The 17500-nt window shown below is 56.9% G+C and overlaps 5 protein-coding genes across 5 annotated transcripts in view; 2 read left to right on the forward strand and 3 right to left on the reverse strand.

The window, feature by feature from the left end:
- Nucleotides 1-1029, reverse strand: part of PTSG_12615 (uncharacterized protein) — a gene marked incomplete at both ends in the record, with an annotated part of 1734 nt that extends 705 nt beyond the window's left edge. Inside the window, 3 exons of the mRNA XM_004991392.1 lie at nt 97-206; nt 386-452; nt 941-1029. Of these exons, the coding sequence (XP_004991449.1) occupies nt 97-206; nt 386-452; nt 941-1029 (266 nt within the window). The remainder of the gene's footprint in view (nt 1-96; nt 207-385; nt 453-940) is intronic.
- A 544-nt stretch (nt 1030-1573) lies between these two features.
- Nucleotides 1574-2909, forward strand: PTSG_07652 (uncharacterized protein). Its single transcript, XM_004991393.1, has one exon. It carries the CDS (start codon nt 1665-1667, stop codon nt 2805-2807), a length of 1143 nt encoding a protein of 380 aa, XP_004991450.1. The 5' UTR covers nt 1574-1664; the 3' UTR covers nt 2808-2909.
- Nucleotides 2910-5586: 2677 nt separating this feature from the next.
- On the reverse strand, nt 5587-8064 carry PTSG_12616 (uncharacterized protein). Its single transcript, XM_004991394.1, has 3 exons — nt 6450-8064; nt 5807-5969; nt 5587-5610 (listed from the first exon to the last, which is right to left on the reverse strand). Exon 1 carries the CDS (start codon nt 6965-6967, stop codon nt 6632-6634), a length of 336 nt encoding a protein of 111 aa, XP_004991451.1. The 5' UTR covers nt 6968-8064; the 3' UTR covers nt 5587-5610; nt 5807-5969; nt 6450-6631.
- Nucleotides 8065-8670: 606 nt separating this feature from the next.
- On the forward strand, nt 8671-10712 carry PTSG_07653 (uncharacterized protein). The gene has a single exon (XM_004991395.1). The coding sequence runs from the start codon at nt 8962-8964 to the stop codon at nt 10267-10269; it is 1308 nt and encodes a 435-aa protein (XP_004991452.1). The 5' UTR covers nt 8671-8961; the 3' UTR covers nt 10270-10712.
- Nucleotides 10713-11414: 702 nt separating this feature from the next.
- On the reverse strand, nt 11415-17222 carry PTSG_07654 (uncharacterized protein; the record flags this gene model as incomplete). Its single annotated transcript, XM_004991396.1, has 3 exons — nt 16877-17222; nt 15376-16540; nt 11415-14864 (listed from the first exon to the last, which is right to left on the reverse strand). Exons 1-3 carry the CDS (start codon nt 17179-17181, stop codon nt 11415-11417), a joined length of 4920 nt encoding a protein of 1639 aa, XP_004991453.1. The 5' UTR covers nt 17182-17222.
- Nucleotides 17223-17500: the final 278 nt, after the last annotated feature.

Raw genomic sequence — 17500 nt, forward strand, 5'->3', positions numbered from 1 at the left:
ATTGGATGGCTAACAAAGCCAGGGATGCCGTTCAGACTGCACTTCCAAGCACGCACACACGCACACACCTGCACACATACATACGCACACACGCACCGCTGGTGGACGTCGCGCTTGTATGTCTGCGGCAGTTCGTTGAGCGGCAAATCCTCAAAGCGCTGCAGCTCGTCGCGCGACGGCGGGTACGACACGTCGTTCAGGTGGACCTGTGGATGGCCGTGCCGAGGGTTTGCGTGTATGAGGCGCGTGTGTGTGTCCGCTTGTGAGAGGAAAGGATCAATGTAGGGACGGAGCTTGTCCGCTCGACACACACACACACACACACACATGTACAAACACACGCGCGCACATGTACAAACACGCGCGCGCACGTGCACGCCCTTACCTTGGTAGGGTCCGACTGCAGGCGAGCCACCTTGGCGGCCAGCTCACCGCCATTCAAATGGCCACGGCTAGCTCGAGTCGGAGGCATATTGTGTGTGTGTGTGTGTGTGTGTGTGTGTGTGTGTGTGTGTGTGTGTGTGTGTGTGTGTGTGTGTGTGTGTGTGTGTGTGTGTGCAGTGCGTGCGCGATGTATGTCAAGTCAAACAAAAACAGCGAGGCAAAGGAGACCAGTCGTGAGCAAGCCAGCTTCTTGTTCCACACGACAGACAGCAACAAGAGAAGAGGCAGGCGTGATGTGAATGATGAGGGGCTCCCCGTTGCTGGGGTGCACGCAACAGAAGGACAGCAGGACAGAGTAGAAAGGGAGAAAGAGGAGGACGCAAGTGGGGAAGGAAAGTAGACATGTACGCAATCCTATGCGAACAACCGGCCTCTGTTCTCCGTCTTCTTCAAACAACCCAACTCGCGCAAACCTCCCCCTTTTGTTCACTCGTCCGCCCAAGCACAGAGAGAGACACCGGGCTCGAGGACAGTGCATGCCTCCACACAAACGTACTCGGTGCTTGAGGAAGCTGCAGTGGCGCCATCGCTCTGGTTGCGCAGGGCCATGAGACGCTTGGGCGTGTGCTTTCCACTCTCGCTCATGGTTGCCGACGGAGCTGAGGTTGGTATTGATCGGTGAAGGAGAGAAGTAAGCGGGCAAAGAAAAAAGAGGTGCAGAAGAAAGGGTGGTTGACTGGCTTGTTGGTTGGGCGGCGATTTCAAGCCGTGTGTCGATTCGTGTCGCTGGTCGTTGGTCGTTGGTTGTGCCAAGAACAAGGACGTGCGGTGCTGTGGTGCAGGAGGTCAATGACGATGTGTTTGATGTGTGTGATTGTTGTTGCCGTTGTTGCACTGTTGCTTTCTTGCGTAGTTTCCTTTCGCTTTGTTGCTTTGCGTTTCTGTGTCCGTTGTGCAGTTGTTGTTTTTTTGCCGAGACACTAACAATTTTCTACATGAGCGATTGCCAAACACAAACAACGCCAACCACCCGCATGTCGCCAGCCGCCTCTTTGTTGTTGGTTGTTGGGTTGGTGTGGTGTGTTCCTGTGACTGTGATTGTGTTCCTGTTGTACGCGCTTTTGTGTCCTGTGTTCCTGTGTCCTGTGTCCTGTGCTTTTGTGGTGTGGTCCTTCTCTTTCAACAGCCACCACCAGCACCACCAGCACCACCAGCACCACCATCATACACACCCACACACACCCACACACACACACACAAGCACACGCTCCACTTGCTTGATGGTCAAGTTGGAAGGTGCGCTGCCATATGTGGCACTGCTCGCAGCCGCCGTTGTCGTGGCCTACATGTCCTGGACATGCAAGCATCCAACAAGGGAGCTCGGCATGGAGTACGTCGTGAGCAGAGAAAACAGCCACGGTGGCCAAGCCGCTGCTGCAGCCGGACACGCCACCGTTCGCCCAGCCGATGTCTTTGAAGTGGAGCAAAATGACAACAACCAACACCACCACCACGAGCAGCAGCAACAACAACAACAACGCCAGCAACATCAACAACAGCAACAGCAACAACGACAACAACACAGAAATGGGGACAGCAAGAACAAGAAGCGACCGAGACAAAAGAGTGGACCGCTGCCACCCTGCGACTTTGTCATGATCGTATCCTTGGGTGGCACCTACAGCGCCGCACGGGAGGAGGAGCTCATGACCGCATTGGAGAAGAACGCCGATCAAATCGGATTCCACTGCATGCACGTGCTTGTGGACGGGCCCATGTCCAGTGTATTGAGGCAACGATTCCGGGGCGTGCGCGGCCTGAGCATCGTCGAGCGGTCGCGCCAGCCAACATTTGCCACCCTCGTCAACTACGCCAACAACAACGTGTCCACGTCCTCCTTCTTCTCGCCGCACTCTCAACGAGAGCAGCTGGTGGTGCTTGCAAACGCGGACATTGTGCTCGGCTTCAATGACACGCTGCTCACCTGCATGACGGCAGACGATCTCCGTGCGCACCTGGGCACAACCCGCATATTTGCCCTCACGCGACACCCGTGGCCCGAGTGCCCCGAGGAGAGTGGCGGCGGCAGCAACCCCCGCCTCCCACAGAACCTGTGCAAGGGAACCATGCCAAATGGGCACACGGTCAACTCTGCAGACACGTTTGTATTTGTGTCGCCGCTCAACGTCGACACAGCGCAGCTGGGCTTCGTGCAGAATATCCGTGGTGCTGAGAACAGGTTCATCTACCACATCATGAAGGCTGGCTATGCCATCGAAAACCCGTGCCACCAAGTGCACACCTACCACTTGCATTGCGTGAGTGAACGCGCACATCACGCAGGCATGCATGCCTCCCGCGCAGACAAGCACTTTCGCGCCTTGATACCTCGCAACAGTCTAAAGTGCACCACAGACTCTTGACAGGCAGCGCTGTGTTTGTACGCCTGCGTCTGACTGTCTGACTGTCTATCTGTCTGTGTGGCGTGTACATCTGACTGCCTGACTGTCTGACTGTCTATCTGTCTGTGTGGCGTGTACATCTGACTGCCTGACTGTCTGACTGTCTATCTGTCTGTGTGCAACGTCGATTCCCTCTTCCTCCTCGTCGCTGCTAGTTTGTTATCCTCAAAGCTTGGAGGCCTACTGTTGCCCCCCCCCTCCTTTCTTCGGGCATCTATTCGTTACAACCATTTGCACCACCGGTTACTTCGCAATCGTGCTCGCCCGCTACATTTCATCGACGCCACGCACCTGAGCTGTTTCAAACCTACGCAGTAGCGCTACGCCTTTCGATCGCTTCCCATGACCCTCCCTGTTCATCTGCGTTCGCACAGGGTGTCACTTCGTATACTCTTGTGTTTCACACAGATGACACCCTGACCTTGTCTGAAGGCATGCGTTTGTGTTTGCACCCCCTGGCTCTACACTGCTTACCCCCTCGGTAAACTCCTTTCATTCCTTCGTACCATGACGTAACGGCACGCCTTGTCCTCACTGGGTGCTTCTTCACTCATTCTCGTTCTGATGGCCACTTGATGCGACAAGTTGTCACAAGACATCATATGCACACACACCCCCCCACACACACACGCACACATACACACACATTCACACACACACGCACATAACATACCAGTTCATGGAAGAGAAGGGCAACGAACGGACCACTGCAGTAAACGCAACTCTCGATGATAGTGGCAAGGGAGGGAGGAAGGAAGACTCGAGTGGAAGTATGTATCACATGACAAAACAAGGAAGCCAAAAGCTCGTCTAGTCGTCTGCGCGCAAGCGCGCACCGGAAACGCGACGTGCCACAAACAAAGGCACCCCGGCACAAGCACCCTCGCACCACCATGTGACGATGTGAGCATGTGGCCAGCCAGCACCAACATCAGAACATCGTATCATGGTCTCCGCCTTGTTGCTGATGGCATGTGCTTCTGATGCTGCTGTTGAGCGTGAGCCTGGAAAGGTAGGTGCAACACGACGTGTCGGCCAAGAAGCGCCACGCATCCAAAACCCACTGTACACGTGTGTGTGCGTGCGTGCGTGTGTGTGTGTGTGTGTGTGTGTGTGTGTGTGTGTGTGTGTGTGTGTGTGTGTGTGTGTGTGTGTGTGTGTGTGTGTGTGTGTGTGTGTGTGTGTGTGTGTGTGAGGAGATGGACGAAAGATTATCGCGAAAGAGCAAGAGAGCGACAATGCACCACACCGTTACAACAATGCCATGGAGATGGAAGCCCTGTTCCAGCCGTTCCCTCGACCCCCCAACAATCACACACAGATACACACAATTACATACATGCGTACAATCACACATAGGCACACATCGCTTGCACACCGCCATCGTGCTGAAGCACAGGCCTTGCAGCAGCGCTAGCCAACACCACTGCCTCTCTCCAAAACGCACAACGTCTGTCCCCGCTCACCGGTATGGCAACGTCAATTCGACGGTGCAGGTCCACGCCGCCGCCGTGCCCAAACAATTAAGCCTTTACCCGCGCCCGTGATTCTCTTCACCAAACTGTGCGCGCGCGTAAATGCATGCGTAACATTGAGCGCACGTGAGATGCACCGCAGAAAAGAAAGCACTGCACGCGAGACGCGCGCATAAACACATACAACTACAATCGGTGTTCCCACAGTTCAACATCTGATCTACACTTTCCCGCCACGCAATTGCCCTTCCCTCCACAAACACACACACACACACATTGACACCGACACGCGCATGTGTAGGAGGGTGTTTTGGTGTTCTCTTGGTATTTGTTGCTCAGTGTCGTTCGGTGCTGTGTGCTGGTAGGTGTGCCGTGTGTTTTTGTTGGTGGGTGTTGTTGCGCATTGCGAACAGCGACTACAAACACAAGACCAGGGCAAGAGGCCAAGACAAACACTCACCTCGTGGCTCATCAACTCCGAGGATTTGCGTCTCAACCGAAGCTCGGGCCCTCTGTGCGTGCGCGCGCGCTCAAGCAAGCTGTAGCTGGCTCGCTTCCTGACCGTCAATCAACCCGCCCGGCTGGTTGCAGTGGAGCGTTCACACAGCGGCAAAGACAGTCGCACTGCCTGACTCCGGCCAAGCAGCAGCAGGCGGAGGCGGCAAGGACACACAGTCCCGCCCCGCCCCGCGCCCAACGCACAATTGAACCGCCAGCAACGCTGCCTGTGTATCTGGTCCGAGATGGTGTGCTCCGTCTACAAGTAGCCCATGCATGCTCCTCCACCTGCGGCGTTTGCGTTGTTGCATGCCAACCCACGCCATCAACAACGCGTTAGCAGATGTGCACAACAGCAAGGACAAGCGGCAGCACGGAGAACCCAGCACAGAGAACCCAGCATAGACACAGAGACAAGAAGGAAGTGTTCAGCGAGGGCAAAACGGAAGAAAAAAAAGGATGGGGCCCCGTGCCACCGTCTGTGGAAGAGGACAAATCCAAACCACACGAGCCCAATCAAACACGTGCACGCCATCAGCAAAGCAGCCAGCAACACACACACACACACATGCATATGCAGGATGGGCATGCAAGCAAGAAGCAAGTGCCAAGCAAACACGCAACTCCACCTACGAGATGTGAACAGACATGCATGTACACATGTCCACGGAAGGCGCGTGATGAAATACCACCATACTGCGCTTGAGCACAACTACAGGCAATGCTTGGTTCTGCGATGCCTGTGTCACCTGCACTGTGTCACCTGCACTGAGCCACCTGCACTGAGCCACCTGCACTTCATGGCAGCGTCACAACAACATGCACAATACACGTCCCATGTGAGCAAACCAGGAGCAGTAGGGGCAGGTCGCCAGCACACCCGACAAGCCACAAATGAAGAAACGAAGAGCATAAGGTCTCCAACACACACGCGCGCACACATGCACCTGCACACACACACACACACACACACACACACACACACACATAGTTATGTAGTGCGCTCATGGAGCAAGGGGACCTGCTGTCGTGATCCCCTTTGCCTGGTGTCGCTCGCCTTTCACTGCAGCTTGTACGCTAGTTGTGCCATGCTCCCCACACGCCGGAGCAAGTCGAGAGAGATCAAGCAACGGGCAGCACGATCAACCACCTGAATCACACCAAGCAAAACAAAACCCAGCACAAGCAGAGAAACGCAAAATGTCAATGCCAATGTCGTCTTACCAACAGACCAACGTGCGCAATCCCCACGGCGCAACGCCATCACTACCATCACTCTTACACACACACACACACACACACGCACGCACGCACGCACAAACACACACACATGCACATGCACACGACAGAACGACGATGGCACGATCCACAGAAATAACAACAATACACGGAGAAAAAGAAGACGGAAACACAGACAGACAGGCGGACACACAGATGTTGTGCGTCCTTGCCTGCCTTGCGTCAAGAGATCAAATAAGGGATCAAACATAGCAACGGCAACAAGTGGCAACAAGCTGCAACACCGTGTGCAGCAGCCAAGCAGCAGGGCACACACAGAAACACAGCTTCCTTCAAAACACACCAACAAACAGCACACGGTCACAGCACGCAGCAGCAGCAGCACACCCACATCATATCGTGGAGTGTCCTCATCGGCGCAAAGCGAAAGTAAGTAGAACCGCCACGCCCTCTCTTCTGCAAGCACGTCTGAGCATCTTCCTCCGAGCCTTCTTGTGCTTCTGCAACACCTTGCTTCGCTTCTTGTTTGCTTCTCAGAGAGGATGAGACAGGATAAACACATGTCACACCGTGTCATTGCATGCCATCACGCCGTCGTGTGGAACAAAACACGAAACCAAAAAAATTGTTGCGCGTGCGTGTGTCTGGTGTTGCCAAGCAAAGAAGCAAAGCAAGCAAGCGGCAAGACACAACGACGAGGCACTGCATGCATCGCTCGCTGTAGTAGGTAGCCTTGTCCCTTTGCCAGCCGCAAGCAGGCAGTGGGAAGCTGCGGGTGGCGGCCAGCAGCTCAAAATACAAAAAAATAAAAAAAATAAAGAAGAACAAGGAGGCTAGGAGGGTGCAGGGGTGCGGCCGACAAGGCAGGAAGGGCACAAAGAGGAGGTCCTGAGATCCCATGGACAGCATGGAATAAATAAACACACGAGCAACATCTAGACATCTGCATGAAGAAAGGAACAAGGAACTAAGGAACGATGGCAATAAAGGAAGAAAAAGAGGGAGAAAGGGAGGAGACAAGAGCAACCGCCATAGCACCCTGCTTCCTTCACCAGTTCACCACTCTACCACTAGAGGAGACAAAAACAAAACGGAGGCAAAACAACCTATCTCACCTTCGCCAATTCACCTGCACACGGCAGGAGGCGAAGACAGCAGCTCAAAGACAGACAACGAGACAACCAGCGCGACCAAACAAGAGCTCTCTCTTCTGCGGCCGCAAAGAAGCATCGTTGTGCCATGAGACAGGACGAGAGGAAAAGATAATCATGGCACTCCTGCAATCTAGCCGAGTAGCCTGCTGCTGCTCATGCTTGCCTCCGTCACGCCACACAAGACAATACGTGGGTTTCAGCACAGCACGGCAGTCTGCCATAGTATATCCACCCTTGTTCATCATATTGGGTGCTGCAGGGGTTTCGCTGACTGGTTGATGCTGCCGCCCTTGATGTTGTCGTTTTGGTGGGTTGTTGCTGTGTCAGCTTTGGACTCAAGAGGGTGGAGCTTTGGCACGCTGGCAACCAGGTTCATGTGCTGCCTGGATGCCTGGCTGTGGTGCGGTCCCCATCACCACACGATGCAAAGACCTTTGGATAGTGTGTGCTGCAGCAATGCTGTGATCCGTTCTGTTCCTTTCGGCTCTGGCTGGTGTGCTGGTGTGTCATCTCTGTGTCGCTGCAGCAACGGCACCGCTTGGCTGGCCACTTGTTGTGTTACTGTGGCATTGCTGTAGGCAGGGGTTGTGGTGGGGCGTATGGCAGGAAATTTAGGGAAACGCCGGCCTGCCGGCGGTTGCTCTTTCGTTGCACCCATCATCCGCTGGTCTCAAAGAATTACAGGGCAAACACAAGATTAGAAGAGTAGGGAAGGACAGAGAGGGCAAAGAATATTGTCCTGGCTCTGGTGTGATGCGAGCAGAGCAGCAGCAAGGCAGCAGGATGTTGTTAGGTTGTTGGTGCTCTCGGGTGCAGGGGTGCTCTTCTTGTATGGCGGGTCGGTGGGTTGTGGATGTTTACATAATAATTTGCGTCATGGTCATGCTCGAGCACAACCCAAAGTTTCTTGCCTCAAAACAACAACGACAGCAACCAAGCCACAACAACCACACGGCATTGGGTGACGCGGGTGGCGATGTCTCGTCTTCTCGTTGTTGATGCTTTCACCAATATTCGTTTGCACCCGCGCAGTATTCACCAGCCAATGCTTCATGACCAAAGAAGGCAACAGAGGCTAAATTATTAAATGCGGGGCATATTGGACGCACACATTGCCAAGCTCGTCTTTCTGCTGTTCTATTTCCACAGCCACACAAGCACACAGAAGCAGACCATCAAACCCCGCCGTTCGGCTGCACCACCCGCCTCCGCATGCTGGCTTTCGTCCTGACATCCTTGACACCACTTCCTTGCTTGCTGCTGTCCCGTTCGTCTGCATCAACGTTGCGTCGCGCAACCTGACCAGTTGCTGCGCCCCTCTTTCCTACCAACCGCACGCACGCACAGCACAGCAAGCGATCCCACAAACTTTCCTTTCTTGCACTGCTGATCAAACACAACACCGCAACGCACAACAAACACGGCAGCAACGGCAGGAGAGCGCGCACTGCATCGTGGCGGAGATGGTGTTTGACCCAAGCCATTTCTTTCCCGACCTCAAGTACTCAAGTACTCAAGTGCTCAAGTGCTCAAGTGCTTACCTGCTGCTCCGCCGCGCACTACCCGTCCTCATCGCATTCTCAACAAAGCAAACGTCCTAACGTCCAGAGAAGCCAAGCCGTCGAGCACATCAAGAGACCAAGCTCAAGAGCGCTAGAGCGGAACAGGAAGGCAGATAACACGGAGGAACGTGTCTCGCGCATTCCACAAACAGACAAACGGACAGACAACAACAACTGTACCAGCACCATGGACATTCCAACACCAGCATCGGGGGGCATCCCGACCTACCACGCATACCTAGATGGCCTTGTCCACCAAACCCGCACCCTCACCAAGCCCACCGTCCACCACACCGTCCACCGTGCGAGCCGCACAAGCCGCCCCGCAGACCTCGACCTCAGCACTATCCCCTTCATGCCAAGCATGTGCAGCGGTAACAACATGTGCAGCGGCAGCAGCGACCATGTATTCTCACCGCGCTTTGCAGCCTCCCCGCCAAACATGGGCAACCAACAGAAGCAAAGCAGCAGCAGCAGCGACTACTCGCAGCTGTACGCAGAGCATTCCCCGTCCCTTTGCCTGCATGCAACCGAGCCAGCCTCGCCATTGCTGCCAACAGCACCCGCCTTTTCCACACTCAAGAACACGGCAGCCCTGAACAGCGCCTTTGGCATCAACACCGATAGCGCACCGGCTGCACCCCACCTCCGCCTTAAAAGCACAACCGACAGCATTTTCCACTTTGACGATGCCTTCCCCACAACGGCGGCACACAACGATGCCATCAGTGTCAGCGCCGCCAACCCCTCGCAGAACCAGGGCAACCATGTCCGCGGTGTTGATGCAGACTTCCTGCCCGGGTTTGAAGCAGGTGTCAGCGCCAGCGTTGCGGAGCTGCTGAGCCATACACATGCAGATGCAGACCAGGTGCTTGACGCAGCCGTGGAATCCTTCCTCTCCTCCTTTTCCTCCTCCTCATTGCCACAACCACAGCGGCAGCCGTCTGTGGCGTCATCGGCATCAACATTGTCTGCTATGTCCTTGTCGTCCGACGACAGCGACTGTGAGGAGCCCATCACTCGGCAGCTCATGCCGCATGCAAGCTCTTCCTCCACCTCCTCCACCTCCTTATCGTCCTCATCACCAGCGCATCGTCGCAAGAGCAAGCGGGCACAGTACAATCGCAGCAACAAGGGCAATATCAACAGCAGCAGCAGCGTGCGTGCCAAGGGCACAGCAAGCACGATGATGCGCGGGCGCAGTGCCATCAACAAGCGGTGTGTGCTTGAGAACGGCGAGATCGACCATGAGAAGCTGGGGCGCACGCGAGAGATTGCGCGCCGCAGCTACTGGCGCCGTCGCAAGCGCGAATTGAAGAGCCGGCAAGGCGTGCGCCAGCGCCTGACGCTGCTGAACAAGTCCAAGGAGGTGCTTGTGCAAAAGCGACAGCAGCTGTTGAACGAACGGCAGGCACTGCTGGACCACGTGCGACAGAACCTCCCCACCGTCCTCCCCATGGATCCCAACGGCGAATATTCGCTGTCCCCGTTCTGAATTGCCTGTGCTGTGGAGCTGTTCCCTCACCTAAGACACTTGTTGCTGAATGAATGACACGAATGGCTGCTGTTATTCTTGTGCTGATGAAGCCTGCGCTTGGGTGCTGTAATGATTAACCCCTATCGTCATGATTGTCATGTCATCAACTTCTTCTTGATCTTCTGTTTTCTTCTGCTTTCTGTACTTGTGTGTCTTGGATGAACGTTGGCATGTTTATGTTTTGTATACGCCCACCCCTCAGGACACTGCTTGTGCCTGTATCTGTTCTACCATTCAACTCCCTTCACGTGTCATCGTCATGTGGTACACCTGCTGTCGTTGACTGTTTTGTCCATTCTGTTGGCCGCTCGATGTGGCGATTCACGAACAAAGTTTAGATGTTCAACGCGTTCTTTCCTCGACAAGAAAAGGGGAAAAAATACATCACCATCATCACGGAAGTTCACAATGGTGACAAGCATGCGTGGGAACGAAGCGAGTCAAGAGTTCAAGATGACGAAGGTTTGGACAGAAGACACTTACAGTGTGTGTGCATGAAGGTGCCGATGTGTGATTTTGTGAGGTCTTGCGCGCAAGCATCGACACGCTCAGTGTGACCAGGTGCCAATCTATGTTGTTTGGTTGGTCATTCCAAGAGCCAAAGCGTCTGCAATGGCGCTATCCATCCCTGCAGAGCATGTCAAATTGCGCTCTTGTAAGGCACCATTTGTAAATGAGTATCTTTATGAGTGCTTGAGTGGGTGCGTGGTGTGGCGGGTCCGTCATCGAGTTTGAGAGACAGAGACTCTGTGTGTGTGTGTGTGTGTGTGTGTGTGTGTGTGTGTGTGTGTGTGTGTGTGTGTGTGTGTGTGTGTGTGTGTGTGTGTGTGTGTGTGTGCGTGCGCGTGTTGTTACGCTGTGGCCCATCGCCTCAGTCTTCCCTTCTTCTTCATCACGCCCATCGTGTTACCTTCGGTTGTACACAAGACCTTGATGCACAAATGACAGAACCTTTACTACATCTTGTACGTGTGATGTCAAAGCAGCATTCAGGCAAGACAAAGTGTTCGTTGGTCGCTCATGTGTGCATGCTTGTGCAGTGCGCCTGTGTGTCTCAATCGTGCAACACACACACACACACACACACGCCACACGTGCAGTTGCTACGTCTTGTAGTAGCGACGCCACTCGCCAGCAAACGTGTGGCCAAAGGTCGATGGTCGACGTGGACTGGACACAGGCTGACTGACGCGCCGTCGCCGCTGCTGCTGCTGAAGGCGATCGACTTTGCTCACAGACCCGCTGGCGGCAATCGAGCCACGCGCTGGCCGCGGCTGCTGCTGCTGCTGCAGGTCGTGGGGCTCGTGCGTTGTTGGTCGACGAGGACTGAGGCTTGCATGGCGGTGCGCGTGCGTCCCTCGACTGCTGGTGGTCATTGCCGTGCTCGTGGTGCTGATGCGGGTGTTTCCATTGCGACCACCACCATCACTGGCAGTACGGCCGCCTCCGCTCCGCCCGAGGAACGATTTCAGTTCAGCACTGGGCAGATGGCCATGCAACGCCGACTGCGCATCTGGTGAAGAAACGGTGGTGCTGGTGGTCGTGCTGGTGTTGGTGCTTGCGGTGACATGGGTGCTGGTGCTGACGGCGGTGCTTGTGGCTCTGGGTCCACGCGGCTCTTGGCATCCCCCATCTTCGCCTTCATCTTCTTCTTGCAGGGGCTGTGACGCAGACACGGTGAGCCGGTACAGGTGGTGCAGTGTGCGACGGTGCCGTCGTGGTGAATCAGATGGTGGTTGCATCGTCGATGGTGATGATGACACGCGTAAACTTGAGCGTCGCAATGCATTCGCATCGCCCGTTGCAGCCAGGGTTGTCCGTCTCCCTGTGGTCTTGCGGTTGCTGCTCATCACGGCCGTGTCATCTGGCATATCGCCGATGCTGTTGGAGCTGCTTCTGCTTCGCGCCCTCCGACTGCTCCTGCGTCCACGCGTCCACGCGTTGTGGTATTTCCCGCCATCATCCGCCCCGTCTACAGCGGCGGCGGCGGCAGCGACCACAACCGCCGGCCCTGTGTCGTTTCCACGTGCACTGCTTTCGCTCACCCCTCGTGTCGTGCGCCTCGCACCCTGCGTTGATGCGCCCACGTGGTGCATGCGCCCAGCAAGCGACAGGCGACGCAGGCGCTGACTCATGTTGCCAGATGCTGGTGTTGACGTTGCTATCGCTGACACCCTTCGCGTTGCCTCCGTGCTTGGTGTGGCCATCCCAACATGCACACTGCCTGCCCTTGCCCGCTGGCGGCGTGTTGCCGTGGAGCTTGATGTGACGGCGCCAGTGGATGCACTCCGTTGCCGCTGCGTGCGCTTCCCCACCCGACCTTCGCCGTCAAGCGCCACTGGGTTTGCACTGCGACCAAATACATCACCCTCTGAACCGGCATCGCTGTCTGAACGAGAGATGGCAGCATCGCGGCTTCCCTCACGCCCAACGGCAGCAACAGGCCAGCGCTGTTGTGAAATTGTCTTCTCTTCCTCCCTCTGCTGCAACAGCAACTGCTGCTTCTGCTCCTGGTTGTTCTTCCCCGCCTCTTGCTCCTCATCCTCATCCTCCTCGGGTTGTGACAGCTGGTGTTGTTTCCCCTGCTGCATGTGCCCATGCATGTGTTCTTGTGGGCGGTGGGGCTCCGGCTGTGCCTGTAGCTGCTGCACCAGCAATTCGTCCTCCGTGTGCCACAACTTCAAGACAGCACCTTCACCCTCCTCTCCATCGCCCATACCACTCTTCACTCGTGCCTGTTGCCACCGCGACTGCTGCTGTTGCTGCTGCCTCATCTTCAGCACCGTTTCGCCGAGCGACGGCGTTGTTGCTCGTGTTGAAGATGCACGTGTTGCTGGCCGTGTTGCCATCGCACTGCTCCTCGAGGTGGCTGCACTCCGCCGCCCAGCACTCTGCATGTTCCTCAACCACTCCCTACCGCCATCGCTACCGCCATCGCTACCGCCATCACCGTGCTCGTCGCTGCTGGTGGTGGGTGCATGAGCAGCCGTGGGTGTGGTGTCCTTGGTCGCATCTTCGCCAAAGTCGAGAAGGGCAAGAGCATCGTCCGTGCTGACAACAAGCGAACGCAGGTTCTCAAACGCAAAGCTGCGGACGGGTGACATGTTGCCCAGCACACGAAAGATGCGCACACACTGCCTCGTTGGGAGGGAGAAGAGCCGAATGGAGCCGTCAGCGCACCCGGTGACCAGGCGCAGGTACAGCAGGCGCAGGCACGACACAGCCTTTGGGTGGGTGAAGCACGCCACCTCCACATCACTTGCATCCGTGGCAGGCGCTGCTTTGCCTTTGGACGCTTCCGACGAGCGTGGCTGGGCTGCGGGCCAAGTTATCGCCTCTCGACCCAGCACATACGCCCGTCCATCAGCCATGCCCACACCAACAAAGTGTGGCGTGATAGCCAATGACTCAATGTAAGGCTTGCCCAGGCTGTCCACTCCGTGCTTGCTGTGCTTGCTGTAGTCGCCGTCGCCATGCTTTTCCCCTTCGCTGGCCACAACAGCAGCAGAGGCGTCGCTCTTTGCTTTGCCAAATGACGCGCGTTTGCTGCTGCCGTTGGTCACATCGCTGCTCTCATTGTTGCTCGCGCCTGTCGTGGCCGCAGTGCTCACTGTGGCATCGCCCATGCTGGCGGTGTTGGACGTGCCACCACCACCACCGTCACCACCACGATCGGGGAGATTGGCATTGCTTCCGCGAGCACGCGCGCGACGGCTTGCACGACGCTTCGCCTTGTGCTGCGTGGAGCCGTCTACCTGCCGCCCGTCCGTAGCATGCACTGTCGCCGCTGTTGCTGCTGTTGCCGCTGCTTGGAGGCCCATCAACGTCACGTTTGGGGAGGCAGTGGGAAGAGGCGCGATCACCACGCGACCCGCAGGCACAAACTTGCGGCTGCTGATGTCGAATAAGGTGACACTGGCGTCACTCAGCCCAACAGCGCACACGTGATGGTGAATTGCCAGGCAGTGGATGGAGCCGGGTGCGCGCACGACGTGCTTGGATGCGTGGGGGCGCTGCAGATCCAGGTCCCACAGGATGACGCGCCTGTCGAGCGAGGCAGACACGAGCGTGTCGTTCAACTCATCCCAGGCGAGATGGGACACGGCCTTGATGTGGCCGTGCAGAACACCAACGGGCTTAAGCGTGCCGCGCTGCCAGAGGCGCACAGACGCGTCCATGCTCGCTGTTGCGTACACGTCCCGAGACAACAGCTCTGCGCCACCAAGCACACCGCCGGCGTGGCCGCGGACACGCGCGAGCACCTCCCCAGTGACAGCATCGCGAACAACGGCGTCTCTGCTCGCGCCGCCAGTGATGCAGTGGCGCCCGCGCGGGTCCACGGCAACAAAGAGGTGGTGCATGTCGCGCAGCGTGTCTGGGAGGCGAATGCACGCAAACGAGCCCGTGAAGAAGTCTCGGGACGGCAGGCGAAGCAGCTCAGACGACCCGGGGGCACGCGTGGGACATGAGATGGGCGCCAGGCGTGTACGTTCGTCCGCTTGTGCAGGACCACGCACCGCCATCATGCCTTCCAGCGCATCTTGGCGCAGCGCCTGTGGAGAGAGAGAGAGAGAGAGAGAGAGAGAGAGAGAGAGAGAGAGAGAGAGAGAGAGAGAGAGAGAGAGAGAGAGAGAGAGAAGGTGGGGGAAGAGAACGTGTCAGTGCTCGTCGGCTCGTGGCGAAGGAAACTCGGAAAGGGGTTGAGGAGTCTACTAGGAGTGCTGAGGGTTTGAGAGAGGAACACAAGAACACAAGGTCTACGCGGCTACGTGGCGTGCAACTGCAACACACACACACACACACACACACACACACACACACACACACACACACACACACACACACACACACACACACACACACACACACACACACACACGCACGCACGCACGCACGCACGCACGCACGCACGCACACGCGCACACACAAACGAACAAAGAAAGAACGAGCGATACGCTGCACTCCATCAGACCACATGAAGCACTCAAACCCTCAAACCAACACGCACGCAAGCTCGCAAGCGCACGGTCAAGTCACAGGCTTACAGGAGGAATGGTGTCGTACCTTGTGATGCTGGACAACAGCGGTGAGTTGGGCCCAGTAGGGGGAGACCTGGGCGGTGACCTTAAGATCACTCGCAGGCAGCATGCTCAGCACGTGTTGGGCAAGAAAGCTGGGCAAGGCTGCGATCATGTCAAATCGGACGTCATCATCGTTGTCATCATCGACAACAAGAACATCATCGCTGTTGCCTTTGCCGCGGTACGCGTCATTGTCATCAACACTTGCTGCGGCGGCCAAGGTTGTGGCGGAGGGCATATTGGGGGCACTGCATTTCGCAGTCGAGGTGGTTGGTGGCCCCTTTGATCCCGATGACGCTGTTGAAGGGGGAGAAGACGATGATGACGAAGTAGAAGCAGCACTCGCTGATGCCACAGCAGTCAGTTGACTGGGCACGGCCACTGCTTGCTTCTTGCTTTCAGCAGCGCTGGTGCTCTTGATATCAGAAGCCGAACAAGACACAGAGGCGCGCGCTGACAGGGACAGCTGGATGCTGCGACCATCGCCCCTGTCCACCTCTTTACTGGATCGCTTTGGTTTTGATCGGGACGCCGTGTCTGACGAGTGGGCTGCCTGGATCGTTGCCATCTCTGCTGCCGCCTGTGCTTCGAGCAATCTCACGTCCATGCCTTCTCCCCCAGCATCGCCGCCTTGGTTCTCGAATGCCCGCAGGGCTGCTGTCGTCCTGCCAGCAAGATATTGTAGTGTGGGCCTAGAAATGCGCGTCAACAGCAGGCGCCAGGCAATCAGGCGTGCTGTGTCGGACGTGTTGCCTTGCAGGTACCATTGCAACATGGCATCTGCCGTCGCATCGACAGCCTGCTGTCCAACCGCTGACGCTGCCTGCAACCGCGCCGCCAGCCCGGGCGCATTCAGCCTGCGGTGGATGTGAGCAACCGTGGCCGGCTGCAGGCCCATGAGTGTCGGCACGAACTGAGCTGCCCCTTGCGACACACCAACCTCGGAAGCCGCGTTCAAAGGTGCTGGCATGGACCGGCTGAGGGAGCTGAGTCGCCGGCGGCGGTGCTGCTCGTCGTCCACAACCCCACTGATGCTGCAGCGAACGGCACGGGAGTGGTGGATCGCTGCTTGGTGCAAACGCGGAGAGGCGCCGTATGCACCCAGTCGATCTTGCAGGCTCACGGGACTGTTTCTGTTGCGATGCTCACTGCCACGGTGCGGGGAGGACGACTGCGCAGCCATGGCGGCAGGGCTCACGGGCCGCGCATCATATGACCCTGCTAGGTGCCCTTCGCTTTGGCCGTGTGGCTGTGGCTGTGGCTGTGGCTGTGGCTGCGGCTGCCCTTGAATGGTGTGGTGGTGGTGGTGTGGTTGGCTCCTTCGGCGCTGGGTTCTTGCCCGCTGCTGCGAGGATTGGCGGCGGCTGCGACCAGGGGAAGATACCCGTGCATCTGAATGGCTGGTGCGCCGGGATGAGCGAGCACCGGGTGTCAGTGATGGCGATGGTGGAGCCGAAATGGGTTTGGTGACGGCGCTGGCAAACCTTTCCGTGGCCACGTCGCGGGCGTAGTTGAAGGCACTGCCTCGTTCGTAGAAGGCGTCGCGCGTGCCCACCAGCGGACCCAGGATCACGGCCAGCTGCCTGACCAGCGACAGCTGCGACTCTGCCAGCAGCATGCTGAGGAACTCTTGCTGATCGGTCTCCGAGAGGGCCTGCAGCCAGTCCGGGGACGATCCCATGCTGGAAAGGGCAGCGCAGCCATCGCAGCGTCCGCAGCGCCTCTGCAACTTCAGGTAGCTGCTGCATGCGGCGTTGCAGTTGCTTGCCAGAGACACGCGATCAGCCATCCCGGCAGGTACGCTTGCGTGTTGCGACTGCAGCAGTCGTGGGAAGAGAGAAAGAGGATAGGTGGGGGGTGGGGGAAGAATCAAGTTCTGAATGCCAAACACGGTGCTGGTCCTGTTCAGGAGTAACTGGTGGTGGAAGGATAGAGGGATGGAAGGATGCAGCAGCGCTCCAACGCCCATCAACAACGCCAACCACAGGGTTTGGCGGCTGGTTGGTTGGGGTTTGTGTTGTTTGTTGGTTGGGGTTGCTTGCAGGCAAATTAATTAGCTTACTTAAATGCCAGGAGATCATTTGTGCTATATGTAGCATGAGATTTTT

Source organism: Salpingoeca rosetta, assembly GCF_000188695.1.
Source record: "Salpingoeca rosetta unplaced genomic scaffold supercont1.20, whole genome shotgun sequence".
NCBI classification, from domain to species: domain Eukaryota; class Choanoflagellata; order Craspedida; family Salpingoecidae; genus Salpingoeca; species Salpingoeca rosetta.

Excerpts from the sequence above, each read along its gene's own strand:
- PTSG_07652 (XM_004991393.1), top strand. The coding sequence starts at position 1,665 with ATGGTCAAGTTGGAAGGTGCGCTGCCATATGTGGCACTGCTCGCAGCC.
- PTSG_07653 (XM_004991395.1), top strand. The coding sequence starts at position 8,962 with ATGGACATTCCAACACCAGCATCGGGGGGCATCCCGACCTACCACGCA.
- PTSG_12616 (XM_004991394.1), bottom strand. The coding sequence starts at position 6,967 with ATGCTGTCCATGGGATCTCAGGACCTCCTCTTTGTGCCCTTCCTGCCT.